We start from the raw sequence: 18,977 nt of genomic DNA, 5'->3' as shown, positions 1-18,977 counted from the left end.
GTAGGACCCATCAAAAAAGGAAGTGGTGTGTCCAAGTGTGTTTTTGGGAGGAGGTTATCAGAACAGAATTTCCATTGATACAATATATTTTAAAAAGGACAAAAAAAAACATGTGCATTCTAGGGAAAAGCGTTATTTCCTGAACTTTTTGTAAACACCTCATGACATGTGTACATTCTTCATAATGCAGAAATTACAAGAAACATTATCAATATCATGCAATTAGTGTTGTAAAATACTTGATTTTCTTTTACTTTGATGCATAATTTGCCTCTGTGAGAGGAAAATATTATATATATAATGTTTTACATATAATATTGCATTTTTTATTTTTTATTTATAGCTAAAAGGCTCACTATAATGACACATTAAATACAGCCCCTGGTGTCTTGTTAAGGAGATGAAAACTTTGAAGGTCTGTGAACCATGCTGCTGGTATGTGCACTGAGCCTCCTCAAAGTGTGGAACAGCTGATGGTACAGCCAGCCAGGCTCAATGTCTCAGCTGGCTGTCTGAGTGGCCTGCTGGTGTCAGTGCTCGGCGCTGATTGGCTCGGCTGTCTCCTTGTAGGGTTATGGTGAGCAGCAGCGTCATAAATGTGCAGCCACTGTGGTTCCTGATCCACAAGTTTGCGAAGAGGAGCACCATATTTATGCAACTTGACTTTCCAAATATTTCCTCCATGTGCAATGTAGCATGTGTGAGGTAATACTTAATCTATCCAGGGATGATACTAATATTGGATTTTTTTGTTAATAAAATAGAAATGGCATGTTGAACATATCAGATCTCTGGGAGTGTTTGGATTTTTTTTTGTACTTTCTAATCAGGAATAAGATAAATGATTTTAAAGAGCGGTTTATGGTGTATGCTTTTATATCATAGCTAGCAGTAGTACGTGAAACAAAAAACTTCACCAATAGCATAAAAGAGGCTTTTATTTATGGCTATTTCCTCTTTATCTCAACAGACTGGAGCAGGATGCAGGTGAAGCATCTCAAAGTTATTTGGAAGCCAAAAAAGACATCCCGAAACATATATGAGTATGAATAGAAATAAATAAGAAAACATTTTCAAAACAAACTGGAGTTGTGAACACATGTTAAATAGAATGTGATTTGCTGTACTGTGGGAATTGTCAGAAGCCAACATTTGCTGCATCCTTCTTTGTTTAAAACAAGTATTTTGTGTGCAATAACACAATAATTACAAGCAACAATTTAACCCTTTGATCCATTCAATCTATTGCTCTCTCTATTGCTTCTACATTTCTAATACAATTTCCTTTCGTGTTCTGTATTACACCATAGTTCAGATAAAACTATAGTACCTTCAATTTTTGGATATTTTGTTTAACTTTATTAAGTGAGATTTTTAATACAAGGTATGAAATGAAAGTGATGAGTGCTCAGATCTTTTACTCAATAGAGTATGAGCATGAGCATCAAAATTTATAATGCTGTTATTACTATTGCAGAATAATATAATTATTTTCAGATAATTATAACTACTGATATATTAATGTGTCTTTTTTTTATATGTATATGTATTGTGTTTTATATTCTGAATTTAACACAGTGAATTCCTATTTTATTTACTCAACATAGTGACGTAGCTCCTGCGACGCGGCTCGTCATCGCCACGCGCCAGAGGTATCGTTGTTTTGGTGGCTCACGCTAAGTCAGCTCGTATCGACAGAGTAGATGGTGGAAGTTCGGCGTCTCTCTGCGCTGCTCGGCTTGTAGAGAAGCCTTAAGAAAGCCCGTGGAGTTGCGGCGGATCCCCGGGCTTAGCTTGGAACCTCTTCCCTCTTGTCAGACGGATGTTCGTGTGACAGGACTGGAGTTCTTGCCATGTAGTCCCAGGCGGAAGAATGGACAGTCAGCGCACTCCAGCAGCTCGGACAGACGAACACTCGGTCCAGCAGGAAAACGAACTAGAGGCTCTCTCGTCTATCTTTGGAAATGATTTCCGGGATCTACGCACGAAGGATCCGTGGAAGGTAACGTTAGCGAGACATGTTAGCACTGCATTATCGGCATGGTGAATTATTAAAAGCTGATAGCTTTGCGTTTTAGCACGATAGTCATTTGAGGACCCTCGCCGACAAGAAGTCTGTGTCTTCAGGTTAAAAGACCTCCAGAGGTGTACCTCTGCCTGAGGCCCAACGGGCTCAGCAATGGCGATGGATGCTATGTGACCGTGGACCTGCAGGTGAAATGCCCACCAACATACCCGGACGTGTGAGTACTGACCCATTCCATCTGCCAGGTGGCCATGTTCGCTGAACTGTGACATCCAGGTCAACTGGGTTCAACAGCACAAACATCTGGTGTGCAGTTGTAAATGCCATCTCAGTTTTGTTTTCCTAGGGATGATGGTAACTTGAGTCTTGGGCCGCCAACAGGCCTCCAGAGCTGGAGCTGAAGAACGCCAAAGGTCTGTCCAATGAAAGCCTCCAGAACCTTCGGCGTGAACTGACCAAGCTGGCAGCAATACAATGTGGCGAGGTGAGGATGCACGCTCGCAAACGGACACCAGTAGATCACACACATACACGGTCATCTTTTAACCTTCCTGCGCCGCCACCCAGGTCATGATTTACGAGCTAGCGGACCATATCCAGTGCTTTCTGAGCGTGTGCAACAAGCCTCCGACGCGCTCGTTCCACGAAGAGATGCTGAAAAACCAGCGGAGACAGCAGGAGAAACTCGCCCAGGAGGAGAAACAGAGGCTGGACCAGCGGCGCAAGCAAGAGAAGGAGACGGTAATGAAGTGAGACAAGGCAAATCAGACTCATCTGGCCCACTCACGAATCTGGCATTTCCTCATAATGCGTACCTTTTTTTTTGTGTGTAATAGTCACCAATACTGCAATTAAAACCCATGAGTTGAATAGCAGTGGTCTCTAAATGAATGGGATGTGGACTGAGGATCTTTCCTTCTTGTAGGAGAAACAGATCATGGCTGAAATCCAAAGAAGAGAGGAGGAGAAACGAGAGGAAAAGAGAAGAAAGGAGATTGCTAAACAGGTGTCTCCATGGAACGGTTTCCTCTATATTCCCTGCATAGAGATCACAGAGTGACTTCCAGCTTGTGTTGTTGTTGTACGCACAGGAGCGCCTTGAGAGTATGGACCAGACGGGTCTCGCTAGCTCCAGTCTGTTAGGTAAGAGCCCCCCCAGTCCGGGGAAAGCTCCTCCTGAACTGACTGAATCGAGGAAAGCATTGGGTAACCGACGCAGGACAACCTCGAACACTCGCCACAGGTGTGCCGCCAACCAACTCCTGCCGAAGCAATAAAACGCTTCACTTGTTCGACAAATATTTTCAAAGATATGAATCTGTTTTCTCAGGCGTGACACGTTTAATGAAGACAATCATCGAACGAAAGAGGTTCTTCATTTCAGTAGCAATGTTTTTGGAGAACTCGTCGTCCACAGAGGGAAAAGCTTAGGTGAGAGCTGCATTGAGAATGTCCGGCTAGTCAACTGCGGGACTTGCTTTATCCAAAAAGCAACTCCTTTTGTGCGATTGTTGTTTGCGATTCTGACAGGAGTTAGTGAGCGGCTCGGTCGGAACGTTTATTATGGGTATGAGGAACACTCTGGCGACTTTGCTGTGATCTATGAGTGGTCGCTGCGCTGGAACAGGAAGATGGGCAAGTTCTTCACCAGTCAGGAAAAGGGGAGAATTGAGAGCTGCAAAAAGCAGGCAAGTAAAGAGGGCAGTAGATTTTGGTCAAACAGAATTGAGGGGTTAGAGTTACAGTTACAATTACTCTATTGTGTTGGATCATCTTTAAGAGCATGAACATTTGTCAGATACTTGAATCAGTAATAACTTGAGATTTTGCTTATGATTATCTTCCTATGTAGATCCAAGGAGCAGAAAATGAGTTTAACTCCCTGCTAAGGCTGGATCACCCAAATTTGGTGCAATACACGGCGATCAGCACCATTGAGAAGGACGACTGCCTGATGGTTAACCTGCTGGTCGAGCATGTGGCTGGTATCAGCCTGAACCAAAGCCTAACCGCCCAAATCCCGGTTCCTCTAGATAAACTCTGCCATTACGCTGCTCAGCTGTTGGCGGCTCTCGATTACCTTCACTCCAACTCCGTGGTCCACAAACAGCTGGGCGCCTCCAGCGTGCTGGTGGACTCTGAGGGCAAAGTTCGACTGACTGATTACAGTTTGTCCAAGAGATTCTCTGACATCTGCAAAGAGGACATTTTTGAGCAAGTCCACGTGCGTTTCTCAGAGGATACAGCAATGCCAACAAAAACTGGCAAAAAGGGGGACGTGTGGAACTTGGGACTGGTGCTGCTGGGCCTGAGTCAGGGGAAGGAGGTGAAGGAGTATCCAGTGACGGTTCCAGCCAGCCTGCCGGTGGAGTTCCAAGATTTCCTCCAAAAGTATGTACAGGGAGTAACTTTACAGAGTCTTGGTATGTGAGCATATCAGCGTTTAACCCTTGCATTGCACATCATGTACTTCATGTACTTCATGTACTTCGCGTCAGCGTTGACTGCTGTCCAAAACTTAATGCAATTCTGATTAGTCTTCCTCCATTGATCAGCGATTGATTGTCAGAAGAAACCATTTAACAATTATTTAGAGACATATTTTACACCAAAATGTGAATGTATTTGACGAGATGGAACGGAATATCTTTGGATGTAGACAAATGTAGTGTTAACTGAACATATATTTATTCTTTAAAATTGAACCATGTTTCCAATATGTTTTCTTTTAAAATGACATCAATGAGAATAGTTTCTTTTATTTTCTTTTTACGTGTGATGTCGGCACACCTTCAGCAGGTTCTTCCATGTTATCGTCTGCTCAGTCCATGATATCATACGGAATGCTTTTTGCTGCAGGTGTCTGTGCCTGAATGATGTTGAACGCTGGACAGCACAAGACCTTTTGGACCACTCCTTTCTCAAGCCTCCATCACCAAAAAAACTTCCGCAGTACCAGGATGCCAGCCAAGAAGGTGATTAGCATTAGAAACGCGTTAAAATTTAGTAAAAAAAATGTGTTTTCTTTGTCTTCCCAGAGCTCGCTGTTGACCTGGCGTCATCAGTCATCCCTCAGAGCCACATCCTCAATGCTCCATTCCTTTCTGGGATTCATCGGCAGCTTTCACGCTACTTCAACGAGTTTGAGGAACTCCACCTTCTTGGAAAGGGAGCCTTCGGCGCCGTCATTAAGGTAGACTAGCATTTTTGGAAGAGGAAATGGCTGTGACTCCTTAATGTACAGTTGGTGTCTTCCACTTTCCCTGTCTTAAACCTCACAGGTTCAGAATAAACTCGATGGTTGCTACTACGCCGTGAAGCGCATCCAGGTCAACCCAGCTAGCAAGCAGTTCCGACGGATAAAAGGCGAGGTGACGCTGCTGTCACGCCTTAACCACGAGAACATCGTCCGCTACTACAATGCGTGGATTGAGCGCCACGAGATGCCTTCGGGGGAGGTACGAAGCGGTAGCAACAGCTCTGAGTCACCGAGCGCGGCCAATAAGCAGCACCAGTGCAAAGAGCCTCGGCCGCGCCTCAACGAGCTTGGACTCCCCGACATCGCGGAGGACTTTGCTCCTCCTCCAACCCTATCAAGTTCCGTAGAGTGGTCCACCTCCATAGAGAGATCCTCCAGTGCCAAATGCAGCACACACCAGTCAAGTGATGAAGAGGAGGAGGAGGAGGATGATGATGAGGAGGACGTGTTTGGTGCCTCCTTCTTGTAAGTGCTTTTTTTAGTGGCAGTGAGTCCAGATGGAGGCCTCCTGCACACATCTTTGTTACATCCCTGTTTTATGTTTTTTTTTCTGGTTTTAGACCATCAAACGGTGATTCAAGGAGTGACATCATCTTCGATCATGGCGATGAAAGCACAGATGAGATGTCACAGGTTTCAGCATTTACGCTTCATTATTCATCTCGCCGTTTGTCAGTGTCACAAGCGTAGCGAACAAATGGCGTTTACTCTCGCAGGTTGAGCCAGGAAAGAAGCCGGTGATCGACACAACAGAGAGCACAGACTCGGAGCGATCTGCCCTCACAGCGCATTACCTGTACATACAAGTAAGGATTGTGTCCATGCTCCACTGTACGGCTTACGGCTGCCTTGCATTTAATGTGCGGTTTTTTTTGTTCTCAACAGATGGAATACTGTGAAAAGAGCACTTTAAGGGACACGATAGATCATAGTCTGCACCAGGACCAGAATCGGTTATGGAGACTCTTTAGAGAAATACTAGATGGCCTTGCTTACATCCACCAACAGGTCTGTATGTGTATGTTTGTAATTTTATACATTAATGCCAACGGCTATATCAGTTGATAACAAGAAGGAATACTTTTTTTTTTTATTTACCCATGACCAAGCATCCATCTTCTTGCATCCTTCTTTTTTAGGGGATGATTCACAGGGACCTGAAGCCTGTCAACATCTTCCTTGACTCGCTGGACCATGTCAAGATTGGCGACTTTGGCCTGGCCACAGATCATCCAGCTAATGTGGTATGTAGTTAACAGTCTCCCCTTTTTGTTGGACTACACTGTGGAAATATTAGAGCGTTTAAGTCCAGTGATGATGATATTACTAACTTATCGCTCTCAGGCTGCTGGGAAATTTGAAATGGAGGAGAGCGGTTCAGCAGTGATGCCCAAACCAGACCCAGCAGGTGAGGAGAGTGTGAAAAGCAAGACGTAATAACCTTTTGTCTAATTTGAATGTACTTACTTGAAGATTTCTGTAACTGTGACATGACGTTTCCTTAGGTAACATGACAGGCATGGTTGGTACTGCCCTCTACGTCAGCCCAGAGGTTCAAGGGAACACCAAAGCCACCTACAATCAAGTAAAATTTAAGATTTGTAATATAATCTGAACATTATTCAAGCTTCTGTTATTAATCTCTGTTGTTAAACCATTATACCTGTCCTCAGAAAGTGGACCTGTTTAGCCTGGGCATCATCCTGTTTGAGATGTCCTACCGACCCATGACCACGGGCTCAGAGCGCATCTCTGTCTTGAGCCAGCTGCGTGGGGTAGGTCCCTACCCAGGACTGGGAGCAATGCATCATCTTTGGGTCGTTTGGGCTGTGTGAGCTGGCTTGTGACTTACCTCATCTCTTGTCAAACTGCAGGAGCCCATTATCTTCCCTGAGGACTTTACAGAATATCAGAAAGGAACTCAAGTAAGACACCGTAGCGTAGCATTGGATACAGGCTTTTTTTCTTTTTTACTTCCTGTCTAAGAACTTTTATTGTATTTTTTTTATCATCAGAGGAAAGTGATAGAGTGGCTGTTGAACCATGACCCCGCCCTGAGGCCCACAGCCCAGGAGCTGCTGAAGAGCGTGCTGCTGCCTCCACCACAGATGGAGGAGTCAGAGCTTCATGAGGTGCTGCAGCACACCATGGCCAATATCAGTGGCAAGGCTTACCGCACAATGGTGGGCCAGCTGTTCGCCCAGAACATCACCCCGGTCATGGATTTCACCTATGACATAGACCTACACAAGGTAGGATTAATGTATCGATTCTCATTCATTCAGGTCATGCTAATCTTTTAGAGTGGAATATGATGCAATTGGACATCTGTTAGCATTCACAGAGTTTTCACCTCTTTTGCAATGTTTTTGCTGAATATGGAGAAGGCTGTTTTTAAAACCTTCTGCAGGCCGAAATGATCTGCCAAAGTGTTTGGTAAAGGCTGTAATATGCATGCTGGTTGTTTTTACTTTTCAGATTTAGCACAATAGAAAATGATCACAGTAGTGGTTCAGAAAATTTACACCGATGGAATAGCCACAAACTAAAACGTAATAGTCTGCAGCAGAAATAGAGCCGGACAGTCTGACAGATATTTAAACTCTTCTGAGAACATTTTTGTCTCAATGATGTCCCATAATAGTAACAACTGTTAATGTGTTCGCGACTTCAGAGATGAAATCTAAATCGTTTCACCAGCCAGATAATGGAGAAGCCTCTCGTATGAGAGGTGTGAAACATCTTCAGACCATAACAGGAGTCCAGTTTATTCAAATTCTACCTTCAAGGACTATGACTAATGTATTTTAAACAAAAGGGAAGTGCACATATCCGCTAATTAATTTAGTGTGAAGCTGTCCTTGGCGATGATTGCTTTTTGTGTTCTTGCTTTTGTGAGGAGCTGTTCCCCCTGTTTACCTGAAGGTGTCACTGCAGGCACATGAATGACTTCTCCATCTCCTCTGTTCTTCTGCACTCAGTCTGTATGACTGACCAGCAGAAGGTCTGTTAGTGCTTAATCAATGTCTCCTGATCCCTAACAGAGGCTGTTTGTTTGTTGTCCCCCCCCCTCCACCCACCCCCTCCTCAGGGCAGTTTCAGCTTCAACAGTGCCAAATTGCAGCAGTATGTGCATGAAACAATCACTAGGATCTTCAAAAAGCATGGTAAGTATGCTACGTGTGCTCGGTGCACTCCACTGTGGGCCTTTCTAAGGACCCTGACATCTGCTCCGGTGACTGCCGACTGAACAATAAGGCCACTGTTGGGGTGCCGCTTGTGCGCTGCAGGTGTTATTTATGTGCACGTTGGCGATGGACTCCAGGTGTACTTATCTGCTTATGTACAGTTTGCAGATGTCACAGTAATACATGATGTCTGTTCAGGTGCAGTGCATCTCCAGACGCCACTCTTCCTCCCCAGAAATAGAAAGTTGTATGAGGGCAGCGAGCTGGCCTGCTTCATGGACCACAGTGGAATGCTGGTCACACTGCCCTATGACCTCCGGGTTAGTCCAACGCATGCACACACACACGCACACACACACACACGCACACACACACACACACACGTGTGTCTTGCATGTCTGCTCTTGCACCTTCACTAATTATGCAACTTTCTGTATTAGCACATGAAAATGCACACGCAGTGTGATGCTGCAGTCTGCAGCCTCAGGAAACCATCGTGGTGGATTTACATCTTTGCATCACGACTCAAATTCATCCAATTTCTTTACTCCTCTTTTAAAATTTTAGATGGCGTTTGCAAGATTCGTCGCTCGAAATAATATAACACATCTGAAGAGGTAACGTTCAAATATTCAACAGACCTCCTGTGTTTGATTCGCATGAAAGCTGATGGCCATTGACAATAAATCTCTTCATGTTTCACAAGGTACTGCATCGAGCGCGTATTCCGCCCTAGGAAGCTTGATCGGGCACACCCAAGGGAGCTTCTGGAGTGTTCCTTCGATATCATCACACCTGTCACCAACAGCCTGCTCCCTGATGCTGAGACCATTTACACCATCTCTGAAATTGTCCAGGAGTTTCCCGGACTTCAGGTCATACGCCTGAACGGCCTGTACTTTAGATGGTCTACTGAGCTTTCAGTTTGTTCTCCGTTGCCTCCGACCCGATTTAGTTTGTCGATGCATCACTGCTGTTTGTTTTCCTGCAGATGCCATTCTTGTAGTCCATCCTGTTGTTTTTCATTTTTACTTCCCACTTACATTCCTAACATACCAAAGTACGTGGATGCCTGATAGATTTACAGTGGGTTTATTTCTTTACATAGGAAACCTGTTAGAGCAGTTCTGTTCTCTTCCTTCCCTGCCTCCCAGTACAATCCATTTCCTGCCCATTTGTCCCAGCGTTGAGTTCTTCGCTACACTACATAACTTTCACAAACCCAGTTATCCCAGGCTCTGGCCTTCCTTTCATCGTTTATAGATCCTGTTTGTGATTCTCTTCACCATCATGCTCATTGTTTGAAAGCTTTTAAGAAAATGTAAGTCAAACAGGATGAGAAGGAAGCAGGACACAATACTCATTATTCTGATTGTTGATATTATTGTACAAATTCAGCGTGTTAAAGATGTGTTTGTGTGTCTTTTTCAGGAAAGGAACTATAACATTTATCTGAACCACACCAGCTTGTTGAAGGCCATCCTGCTCCACAGCGGAGTCCCTGAGGATAAACTGAGCCAGGCCTCCAATATACTGTGTGACGCTATGGTCAGTTCAGGCCACACGTGCTCCAAATAATAAATCCACACCGTGTGTCTGTTGCTCTTGTGTCGGTGTGAATATTATCATAGTTATAGCCTTGCTAACAATTCTGTAATTGCTCCAGAGCGAAAAGCTGAGCAGACATGAGGTGGAGGCAAAGTTCTGCAACTTTTCACTGTCAACCATCAGTGTAAGTGTCCCACTGGGTGCACACAACGTCTGCAAAAATAATCGCTCCTGCTGCTGCAGCAGCAGCCAATGTGTTCTCACTCGTAAACATCTGAGATCCTTCCTCTTTTACATGCAATTCAGTTGCAGAGACTGTACAAGTACATAGAACAGAAGGGCGATCTGCAGGACCTGGCGCCACTGCTGACATCACTCACCAAACAGAAGACTGCTGTCACCCAGCTGGCCAAGCAGGGCCTGAAGGACCTGGAGGAGCTTGCAGTGCTGCTGCGCAGACTCGGGGTGAAACTGCAGGTGATTTTTCGGGGGGAGTTGAATGTCGTAAGAAGAGATGTGCATGTTTTATCCACCTTTCAAACATAGGCGTGTCCTCTCTGCAGGTGGTGATTAACTTGGGATTAATTTATAAGGTGCAGCATCATTCTGGCGTCATCTTCCAGTTTGTAGCTTTCATTAGGAAGCGCAAGCGAATTGTACCAGATATCGTCGCCGCTGGAGGACGCTATGACCACTTGGTAGGTTTTACTGCCCCGTCTTATCTTAGTCTGTCAATTCATGGCAAATATCTGATGTCTTAATTCCACATGTGCATATATGAGCACCATATTCCCCATCTGTAGCTCTTCTGCCAGTTCTGTCTGACACAGTCCACGTCTTCATCTGGTTTCCTCTCTGTATTGATAGATCTTGGAATTTCGAGGCCCAGCTTCTACAGCGCCGGTGGCCTCGGCTGTAGGGGCAAGTGTAGCCCTGGAAAAAGTTTGTCTGGCTATGGCTAGCATGGAGGAGCCAGTAAGAAAGACACACAGACACTGTTATCTGCCCTAATTATTGCAATGTAGGAGCAGCAGACAGCTACTTATTTAATAATGTTGTCTAGGCGGCGACCGCACAGCCACTTCTAGAAAGAAGTTAATAACTATGATCAATGTGACTCTTGATGCCAGAGTTGTTTTTGGAGAAGCATAATTTTCTGTATTTCAGATTGAGAATATACCATGTATGCTGAAAACGGCGTGTAGCACTGAAGATAGACGACTAATGACTAATTTGTTCTTAAAACATCTTCCATTACTTGATTATTTTCTGTGTTTTCCTTTCATCAGCCATCAGTGAGCTCCTGTGATGCACTCGTGGTTCCAATCGGGCATTCTTCAATGTCCAGAGCCGTCAATGTCATCCAGAAACTGTGGGGCGCTGGCGTCTCTGCAGACATCACCTATGACGTCTCGCAGGTTAGTGGCCGGCGTGATATCTGGGAAGCAGAATAAACTCAGTAATTCACGTCCTTATTGTTGCTTACCAACCGAAGAAATCTGAAAGGACTAAGATAAAGTCACTTTGCAAACATAGAAGTTCAACTACAAGGGTGTGATTGATTGTGTGCTTAATTAATTGATTGATTGGGTTGAATGAACTTCATACCTTTACTTATCTAACAAGCCTAAACTCACACACTTTGTGGATTCTGGAATAAACCCTGCGAATTAGTAGTGGGAATTAGAATGGGCAATTTCTTGAGCGCCACTCACACACACACACACTCTTCCCGATTGTAATGTAGTACCTACATCCCTCCTTGAGAGGGCAACGCTTGTCGTCTATCGTTCAGAGAAAATGAAGCTCTATTAACAGCAGACTTGCCGTGACAACCCCAGGAATAAACATCCCAGCTGAACTTGGTTCACTTTGAGCCTGACAGCTCGTATTGTTAAAATATGACATGTGTTAATGTCTTCAAGAATCGACTCGGTTGTGTTTTGGACAAGCTTCTGAAGGTTTTTGATTAGTGGAGGACACACGTGTAACTGGAGTTGAGTCAAGCTGAGGCTGCTTTCTTCTTTGTGAAGTTACCCACCCTCTGGTTCAAATCTCCTGATGCCAACTGATCTCCACCTTGTGTTTGTGTATTAGCGATTATACGCCCTCCCTGGCATTTTGCTGTGCCTACCTTCAAGCCCTTGTTTTTTCCTCTTTTACTTTTTATGGCCCACCTATTGTCTGAAGTTTCCTCTTGAGTTTGTCTTCATGCCTTCGTTGTGTTTTGTGCTGGCACAGAGCATCGATGATCAACTATCATTTCCCTTTTGAAACAATTTACTTGAAAACAAGTGGCACTGCGCCCCCAAATTGTCAGCAGTGTTTGTGCATTTCTTGCTTTTCTCTTGACCAGCGGCCAGATGGTAACACCTTGTTGAGGTTTACTCATCCATCACACCATCCATCTTTAAAAGACTTTTCAACAGCTGATATCTTAAAGGGCTGCAGCTTTTATTCATAATGAAGAGGACTCAAATCTTTTAGATTTTATTAGCCAAAAATGCCATCAATGCCACCACCGGGGCCAGGTCGCGGGGGCAGCAGCCAAAGCAGGGAAGCCCAGACTTTCCTCTGCCCGGCCTCCAAAAATCATATCTTGTAAAATATGCATTCAATTCACTCACCAAATATCACAGTCATAAAGTGATCAGATATGCACCATCATGCAATATGTCTTCTTCTGAATTCAGTGTTTTGTCATTGTGTGTGTTTAGTCTCAGGACACGCTGTTGGAGCACTGCAGACTGGGAAGCATCAACAGCATGGTGCTGGTCTCTGACAAGGAGGGCAACTATGTGAAGGTAGATGCACCTTATTATGTGAAAAGTATTGTGCAGTATTTTAATATTGTCTGTCAAATTATCAACACCTAAAATCTAAATTGTATACATTCAAAAATAAATTATATAAATAAATAAAATGTAAATGGGACAAAAAAAGTGTCAATAGGGATATTAAAGCAAGGTTAAATGATTTCTTCCGTCTTGTATCACAAATCTGTTCTAAGTCAAGTCATTTCTGCAGTTTCTTTTTTGAGACGAGTCGAATTGAATGTTTGTACTGAAGATGATAACAATCATTTTCTATCTTCAGGTCAGATCCTTTGAGAAAGACAGGCAGTCCGAGAAGCGGATTCCTGAGTCGGACTTGGTGGACCACATCGTTCAGAAATGTCGGACCAAATTCTGTGAGGAAAGAAACATCAGGTAAAGACATTTTGGTCTAATGCACTGCTCAGATGTCCGAGCGATGGATGTTGGAGAGCGGTTGTTCTTATGTAACACTGCTCTTATGTTCCTCCAGAGAAATCTCTGAGAGCATGTCTCTTCAGAGCCCCAAAGGATCGTTGCTCAACACCTCAGGTACTGTGTTCTGGCCAGCTTGATTGCATTTACTCTTTATACTCGGCCTGTTTATACAGATTAAGCTGTATATTTGAACCGGAAAGCCTCGCTGCACCGTGAAACAGTCGAACCTCTGTTCTCATACAGTTGTGCTTTGATACAAGTCAAGTTCTGAACTGAATAAAAGTGTGAAGCGGCGATCAATATTGGTTCGGTGGCGTGTGGCCGAACGGAGTGTTGCATTTGTGTATTCTTCCATTTAACTGGTGTTACCCTGCAGTGTGACAGAAGAATAAGTGTGACATTTCACACTGCTTCTGGCATGCGCACAAGTGGCCAGCAGCCTGTTTTAATTAAAATTAATAGTTAAATATACAGTATCTTTTGGGATGTGTGAATGCCAGATGGCGTGATCAGAGTGTCTGAAAACGGTGCCACTTCTTTTTCTCTGCTCTTCAGAACAACATGGGAGCAGCAGCGTGATGAACGTCAACGTGAACGTAGTCAGCCTGGACAAGGTTTCTGCCAGTGCCAGACGACGCTATGAGACGCAGGTTTGCGGCTGTAGCACACACACACACACACACACACACACACAGCCGTTGATTGGACTTTGAATTAAATTGAGTTTTAGGATGAAGAGATAGTTTCTCTTTTCCTTTCTTTCACCAAGCAGAAGATGGGATGCAGGGTATACTGTGAGAATAAGTGTGGACTTGGCAGCTGCAGGTCTGTGGACATCATGAATAGTTGCGGAAGGCTAATGTTCCTGATGAGCTGGTTCTGGATCTATTTTGACTTTTTTTTGTACCACACCAACTGCAAATATGATGCATGAATATCAACCTTATGCTCGATGAAAGAAGGTGTTTGCCAAATTAATTTGTTCCTCCTGGCGTTATGGATTCATCCGGCATCCTTTCCAACTAATAGTTTAGGAGACAAAACGGCACGCCAGGATTATGTTTTTCCTGCTGCTTCATTTTGAGCATGGGAGCAATTATTTTTTTCCTCTGAATTATTTTTTTTTCTTTTTTATATTGATGCTCTCTTTCAGATCCAAACCAGATTACAGAACCTCGGTAGCAATTTGCAGAACAAGAGCAACGACATTGAGGTTCTGGCAGTAAGTCGTGTGTTTCTTTACCCCTTCCATACCCTACTCTGCTCCCCTTTTCTGATCTCCAAACGTATCTCCTGAATTCATGTGTGAAATCACAGAGAGCGGAACGAGCTTTTGATTGCTAAAACAACATCTCTGGTAGCAGGCCTTTTATAGTGATTTGGCTTGCGCTGAAATCCCCTTTTGGAGATCCGATGATCGTGAATCCATTCCTGTCGCTACAGAACAGCAAACACTGAGCAGAAGGCAGCAAGCATGTTTCACGCGATGTAAATAGCTGCCATGTTGAGTTTATTTGTGGTTGTGTTGTAGATTTATGGTCATATAGTCTCAAAGTAAATCACTCTGCTGGTCTGTGAGTAAAATGGGAGGGGTTGTAGGACCATCCCTCTGTTTCATCTTCACATTGTGTTTGTAATTATATATAGTTATAACATGGAAGTGGAGGCGTTTGTTATTTAGGGTTTTTTGTTGTTTTAAATTAGTCTCCATTGTTGTTTTTATCTTTCATTTCCATGGTAACAAGATAGGTGTAATTGCATTCTGGGAATGTTTTTGTTTCACCAACCTTTCTTCTCACAACAGCCTCGTTCTAAATTGGGGCCTTTTCTATTTAGGGAATTTGGTTGTTTTAATTTAGTCTCCATGGCAACAATTTAAACATAGGCTCATTCTGAGAGTGGGATTTGTCTCAGACGAGTGTTTTTGGGTCATAACTCATAAAACTTGATGTGCTGATCTCTATGAACTGGATACATGCCTTTTGACAATTTTTGGAGGAAATTTAAAACATTTATAGTATTTATATTATTTCATTTTAAAACATTGTCCCAGATAGGTAAATAAGAATTGTACTTAATACCAGGGACAATTTATTGTTTTGTTTTGTGAAGATTAAAATGTTGACATGTAATAATTTAATCCCTGTTAGATTGTTGATTTCATTACAGACTCAAGAACAAATACAGGTTATTAAAACATAACAGGTGTAATCACCTCGATTCCAGGTAGCAGTTCCATAGACTTTAATTTTAATTTGTCATTAAGTGTCAACGGCTCTCATTTTCATGTGATCTAATATCAGCTACTTCCCGTTTAAAGGATTTGGTGAAAACATTGTGAAAGTGGAAGTAATTTTACCGTTGGATCATCCTGGATTAACTTTTTTTACACAACCTCTCGGGCAAAGCTTGATATATTTAGCTTGATCATGAGCTGAGTGTTTTGCAGCACTAGTAGCAACTCCCTAACAAAACACATAATCTCGCGTGAATTGAATGTTTGTTGAATTGTTGCAATGTGCGATAAAGCTCCATTGTGTTTGTGTAACCCAACGTCTTTTGTATCCCACAGGTGGACCTGCAGAAGGAAACGCTGATCAACTTCCTGTCTCTGGAGGTTGGTTCCTTAGTGGTTTCACGAAGACTACAGCAGACTTAATAAAAGGACAGATTCCACTGAAAGGTGGGAGGGAAGGGAAGTGTGGGGGGGGAGGGGGGGGGGGGCATCCAATAGAAGCCAAGATTCCAGACAGGAAGAGGGGGATTCCTTACAGTCCTGTCTGATGAGGGAGTGAGGGAACACCCCTGCCTTTTTCTACTCCCAGGGAAATGTGGTGGAAAGTACAACTTGCACTGACATATGGGACAAACATACTGCAGTTAACAAAACACATACTTGAGAGGTGTTAATATTCACATTCCAAACTCCTGACCAAGCCTGCACTCATTAAAAAAAACAGGTTTAGAAAAGACTTGAGTTACTTTGTGCCAAGAAGAAGAAAGGTGATGTTTCTATTATCCAAGTAAAGTCTCCACTCGCATGAATGGGCCACCTATACAGCTGAGCCCTCACAGCACATTTAATATATGAAATACAGGACTGTTTTAAATATGGCGATTCAGCCCATGTCACACAAAGACCCAAAGAACGAGAAACCCAGTGTCGCTCTGGCTCCGCCCCGCCACCTCTCTTTACCTTAAAATGCTCTCGAAGGCTGCAAATGGAAAAATCCAGTTTATTCCTCCAAAGATTCATCTATGTTCAAATACTGAAGTCTGTCAACAAATGTTTAGGACATTGTTGTTGTTGTTTTTTACACTCTAACATAATTGCCTTGTTTGATGATCGTGAGCTTCGTCTCCATCTGGCACGCATCCTTTTTTCACCTAGTCCAATCACGTTTTTTTTTTTTTTTTAAGCCTATGCTCTTTTGTTTCTTCCCAGTTTGACAGTGAAGACCAGTTCAACAGCAGCGTGAAGACTCTGCTCTCTCGTCTTCCCAAGCAACGCTACCTCAAATACATCTGCGACGAGATCCACCATTTTAAAATAATGAAGAAGTACGTATGAATGTTTTTGTGTGGTTGTTGAGATATTTGTGTTTTCATCATAGAATCAAAAACCGTCGACGATGAACCAAACACCCCACAGCGTCACCTCTGTTCACCGACACGTTTCCTTATATGACCGGCTCATTAATTCCTATAAAACCTGAGGCAAACAGTGGAATACATAAAAGACCACTTTGAAAAAACACAAAAAAAAGGCTTCCTTTTACGGGCAGCTGCCACTCCAAAGCTCCGACCAAGCCCTGCACTCCAGGTGTGTCAGTGACAGTCAGTCCTTCAAAGGGAGCTGTTAGACGGAAAACTACTGCCTTGAAGAACATCAAATCCGCAGCTGATCCCATTTCCTGAGGTGAAATCTGGAGAAGGATTAGCCTTGTTTGGTCTTCTGGTGTCTGTCTCTTAACACTCAAGTTGATTGGCAATAAGATTGTAGTGCGGGAGGATGGGTTGGCCTTATCCGCTGCTGTGGCCAGGGATGGAGGGCTTTATTCTCCAGGTTTTCCTCCAAACCCAGGCTAACCGCTCGGTATCCGAGCTTCCAGTGATGTGATGCTTGTGAACACCCATCAAGAGAAAGGCATGTGACAGATTCAGCAGATTTTTCTCTTTCATGAATTGGATGTTAGCAAAAAAGAAAAAATCAAAGCTTTTCTTTTATGGTTTCCCGCTCATCTCCCCAGGGCGCTTGGTTTTAATTTCCTGTCTCTGCTGTGTGTTTGATTTGCCATTTAGGGGGAAAAGTCTCCCAATAAATGAGTGCAACAGAGGCAATGCTGGAAATGTTCAGCATGGCATGCGTTTGCTTCATTGTTATCATCAAGCGCAGGCTACATGTACTCTGAGGCCAGATGCTGATTAAAGGTTGTGTAGTCACGTCGGTGCTGCCAAACAAGAACTAAACTCTCTCCAGTCGCAGCCGCTGAGCTTTGCTTTCAGCCGTGGGTAAGACCTGTAGACGTGACCTGCATGTCCAGTGTTCAAAAGTTCAGGCTTTTGAAGCACGAAGCCCAGCTGAGGCTGACTAGAGCATTATTTTAGCAGGTGGTTGGTCATAAAGCAAACTATTGGGCAAACCGAAGTTGAACTATAGAAATAAAACATGGCGTGTTAGTTGTGGGCCTTTCTCACCAGACAGGAATTTAACTGCTCTGATTTTTCTACTTGTACGAGCTCATTGTGATTTTAATATTCTCTTGAATCGTCTAACTATAAGATGTTATCCTCTTGCAGGGTGAGTGTGGTGGTCTTGTACAGCTACAGAGACGACTACTACAAGACCCTTCTTTGAAAACCAAACTGTTCCACCTGTTAGGGAGAAGTCCTGCTTGATTTGAGACTATCATAGACTGTAATCGTCTTGAAGCAGGATGGAGAGCACAAGGCAGAAGGGATATTTTGGTTTGCCTTTTCTTTCCTGTAGTACTATAGCATACCTTTCCCAAGCTTTTTACAGTCTGAAGAATGTGACTAAAGGATCTCTGGACTTTATTGCCTTAATAAAACATTGAGAAGTTGAAAGAGGTTCCTCCCCCCCCCCCCCCCCCCATGTCATGTACAGATGACATACTGTATGTACATTTCTTACAATGGGACTGATAGTGGAAATAAATCCCCTTTTCCCATATCCAACTGGTATTTTTCTTCTTTTTTGATGTCTACAGGTGAATAGTACATTTCAAGCATGAGGAACCTAATGATTAACAGCTGGATCACAGTTAGTGCATATCTGTCTTCTGAATGTTCTGTTGTCTGTCATAAGATAACACTTATTCTTGCTGTAACTGACACAAATCCAATTTTTGCTCACTTGGGACAGCTGTTTTGAAAATAGGTTGAGCCGAATAGGCTGTTTTTAGTCTCAGAGCTTTGCGTCATATTTGATGTGTTCAAGGCCTGGGAAACTGACCTAAAGATGTCTTCATTGTTCCTGCTAAAGGCGTCCTCACCTTGAGGTTTATGAGCAAGCTTTGATGGACAAATCAAAACAGCAGCCCAGTCAACCCTGAGGATTATCCAGGTTTGTGCATGTCATGTGTTTTACTATTCTACTAGATCAATGAAAGGTCTTTGCTAGTACTTAGAGCTCATAGGACGCCCAAGTAATCTCCAACGATACTGCCACTCAACACATCTGC

At 43.5% G+C, this 18,977-nt stretch overlaps 1 protein-coding gene across 1 annotated transcript; it reads left to right on the top strand.

Moving 5' to 3' along the window:
- The first annotated feature begins 1,678 nt into the window (after positions 1-1,678).
- On the top strand, positions 1,679-18,450 carry eif2ak4 (eukaryotic translation initiation factor 2 alpha kinase 4). Its single transcript, XM_068751616.1, has 39 exons — positions 1,679-2,002; positions 2,128-2,243; positions 2,408-2,510; positions 2,594-2,767; positions 2,952-3,032; positions 3,118-3,269; positions 3,357-3,457; positions 3,557-3,714; positions 3,879-4,417; positions 4,886-5,001; positions 5,065-5,219; positions 5,308-5,750; positions 5,846-5,918; positions 6,002-6,091; positions 6,171-6,293; positions 6,425-6,529; positions 6,630-6,693; positions 6,791-6,870; positions 6,959-7,060; positions 7,160-7,210; positions 7,301-7,537; positions 8,377-8,452; positions 8,672-8,793; positions 9,041-9,090; positions 9,180-9,348; positions 9,905-10,021; positions 10,140-10,205; positions 10,328-10,498; positions 10,585-10,719; positions 10,889-10,996; positions 11,311-11,439; positions 12,739-12,825; positions 13,118-13,230; positions 13,328-13,386; positions 13,828-13,922; positions 14,426-14,494; positions 15,845-15,889; positions 16,718-16,833; positions 18,073-18,450. Exons 1-39 carry the CDS (start codon positions 1,874-1,876, stop codon positions 18,128-18,130), a joined length of 4,977 nt encoding a protein of 1,658 aa, XP_068607717.1. The 5' UTR covers positions 1,679-1,873; the 3' UTR covers positions 18,131-18,450.
- Positions 18,451-18,977: the final 527 nt, after the last annotated feature.

Source organism: Brachionichthys hirsutus, chromosome 18 (assembly GCF_040956055.1).
Source record: "Brachionichthys hirsutus isolate HB-005 chromosome 18, CSIRO-AGI_Bhir_v1, whole genome shotgun sequence".
Lineage (NCBI taxonomy): Eukaryota > Metazoa > Chordata > Actinopteri > Lophiiformes > Brachionichthyidae > Brachionichthys > Brachionichthys hirsutus.
The sequence above is the reverse complement of the archived record's forward strand: the minus strand, read 5'-3'. Positions and strand labels throughout refer to the sequence as shown.

Coding starts and splice junctions, on each gene's coding strand:
- eif2ak4 (XM_068751616.1), top strand. CDS start 1,874: ATGGACAGTCAGCGCACTCCAGCAGCTCGGACAGACGAACACTCGGTC. Junction 2,244..2,407: donor CCACCAACATACCCGGACGT/GTGAGTACTGAC, acceptor GGCCGCCAACAG/GCCTCCAGAGCTGGAGCTGA. Junction 9,091..9,179: donor AATATAACACATCTGAAGAG/GTAACGTTCAAA, acceptor ATGTTTCACAAG/GTACTGCATCGAGCGCGTAT.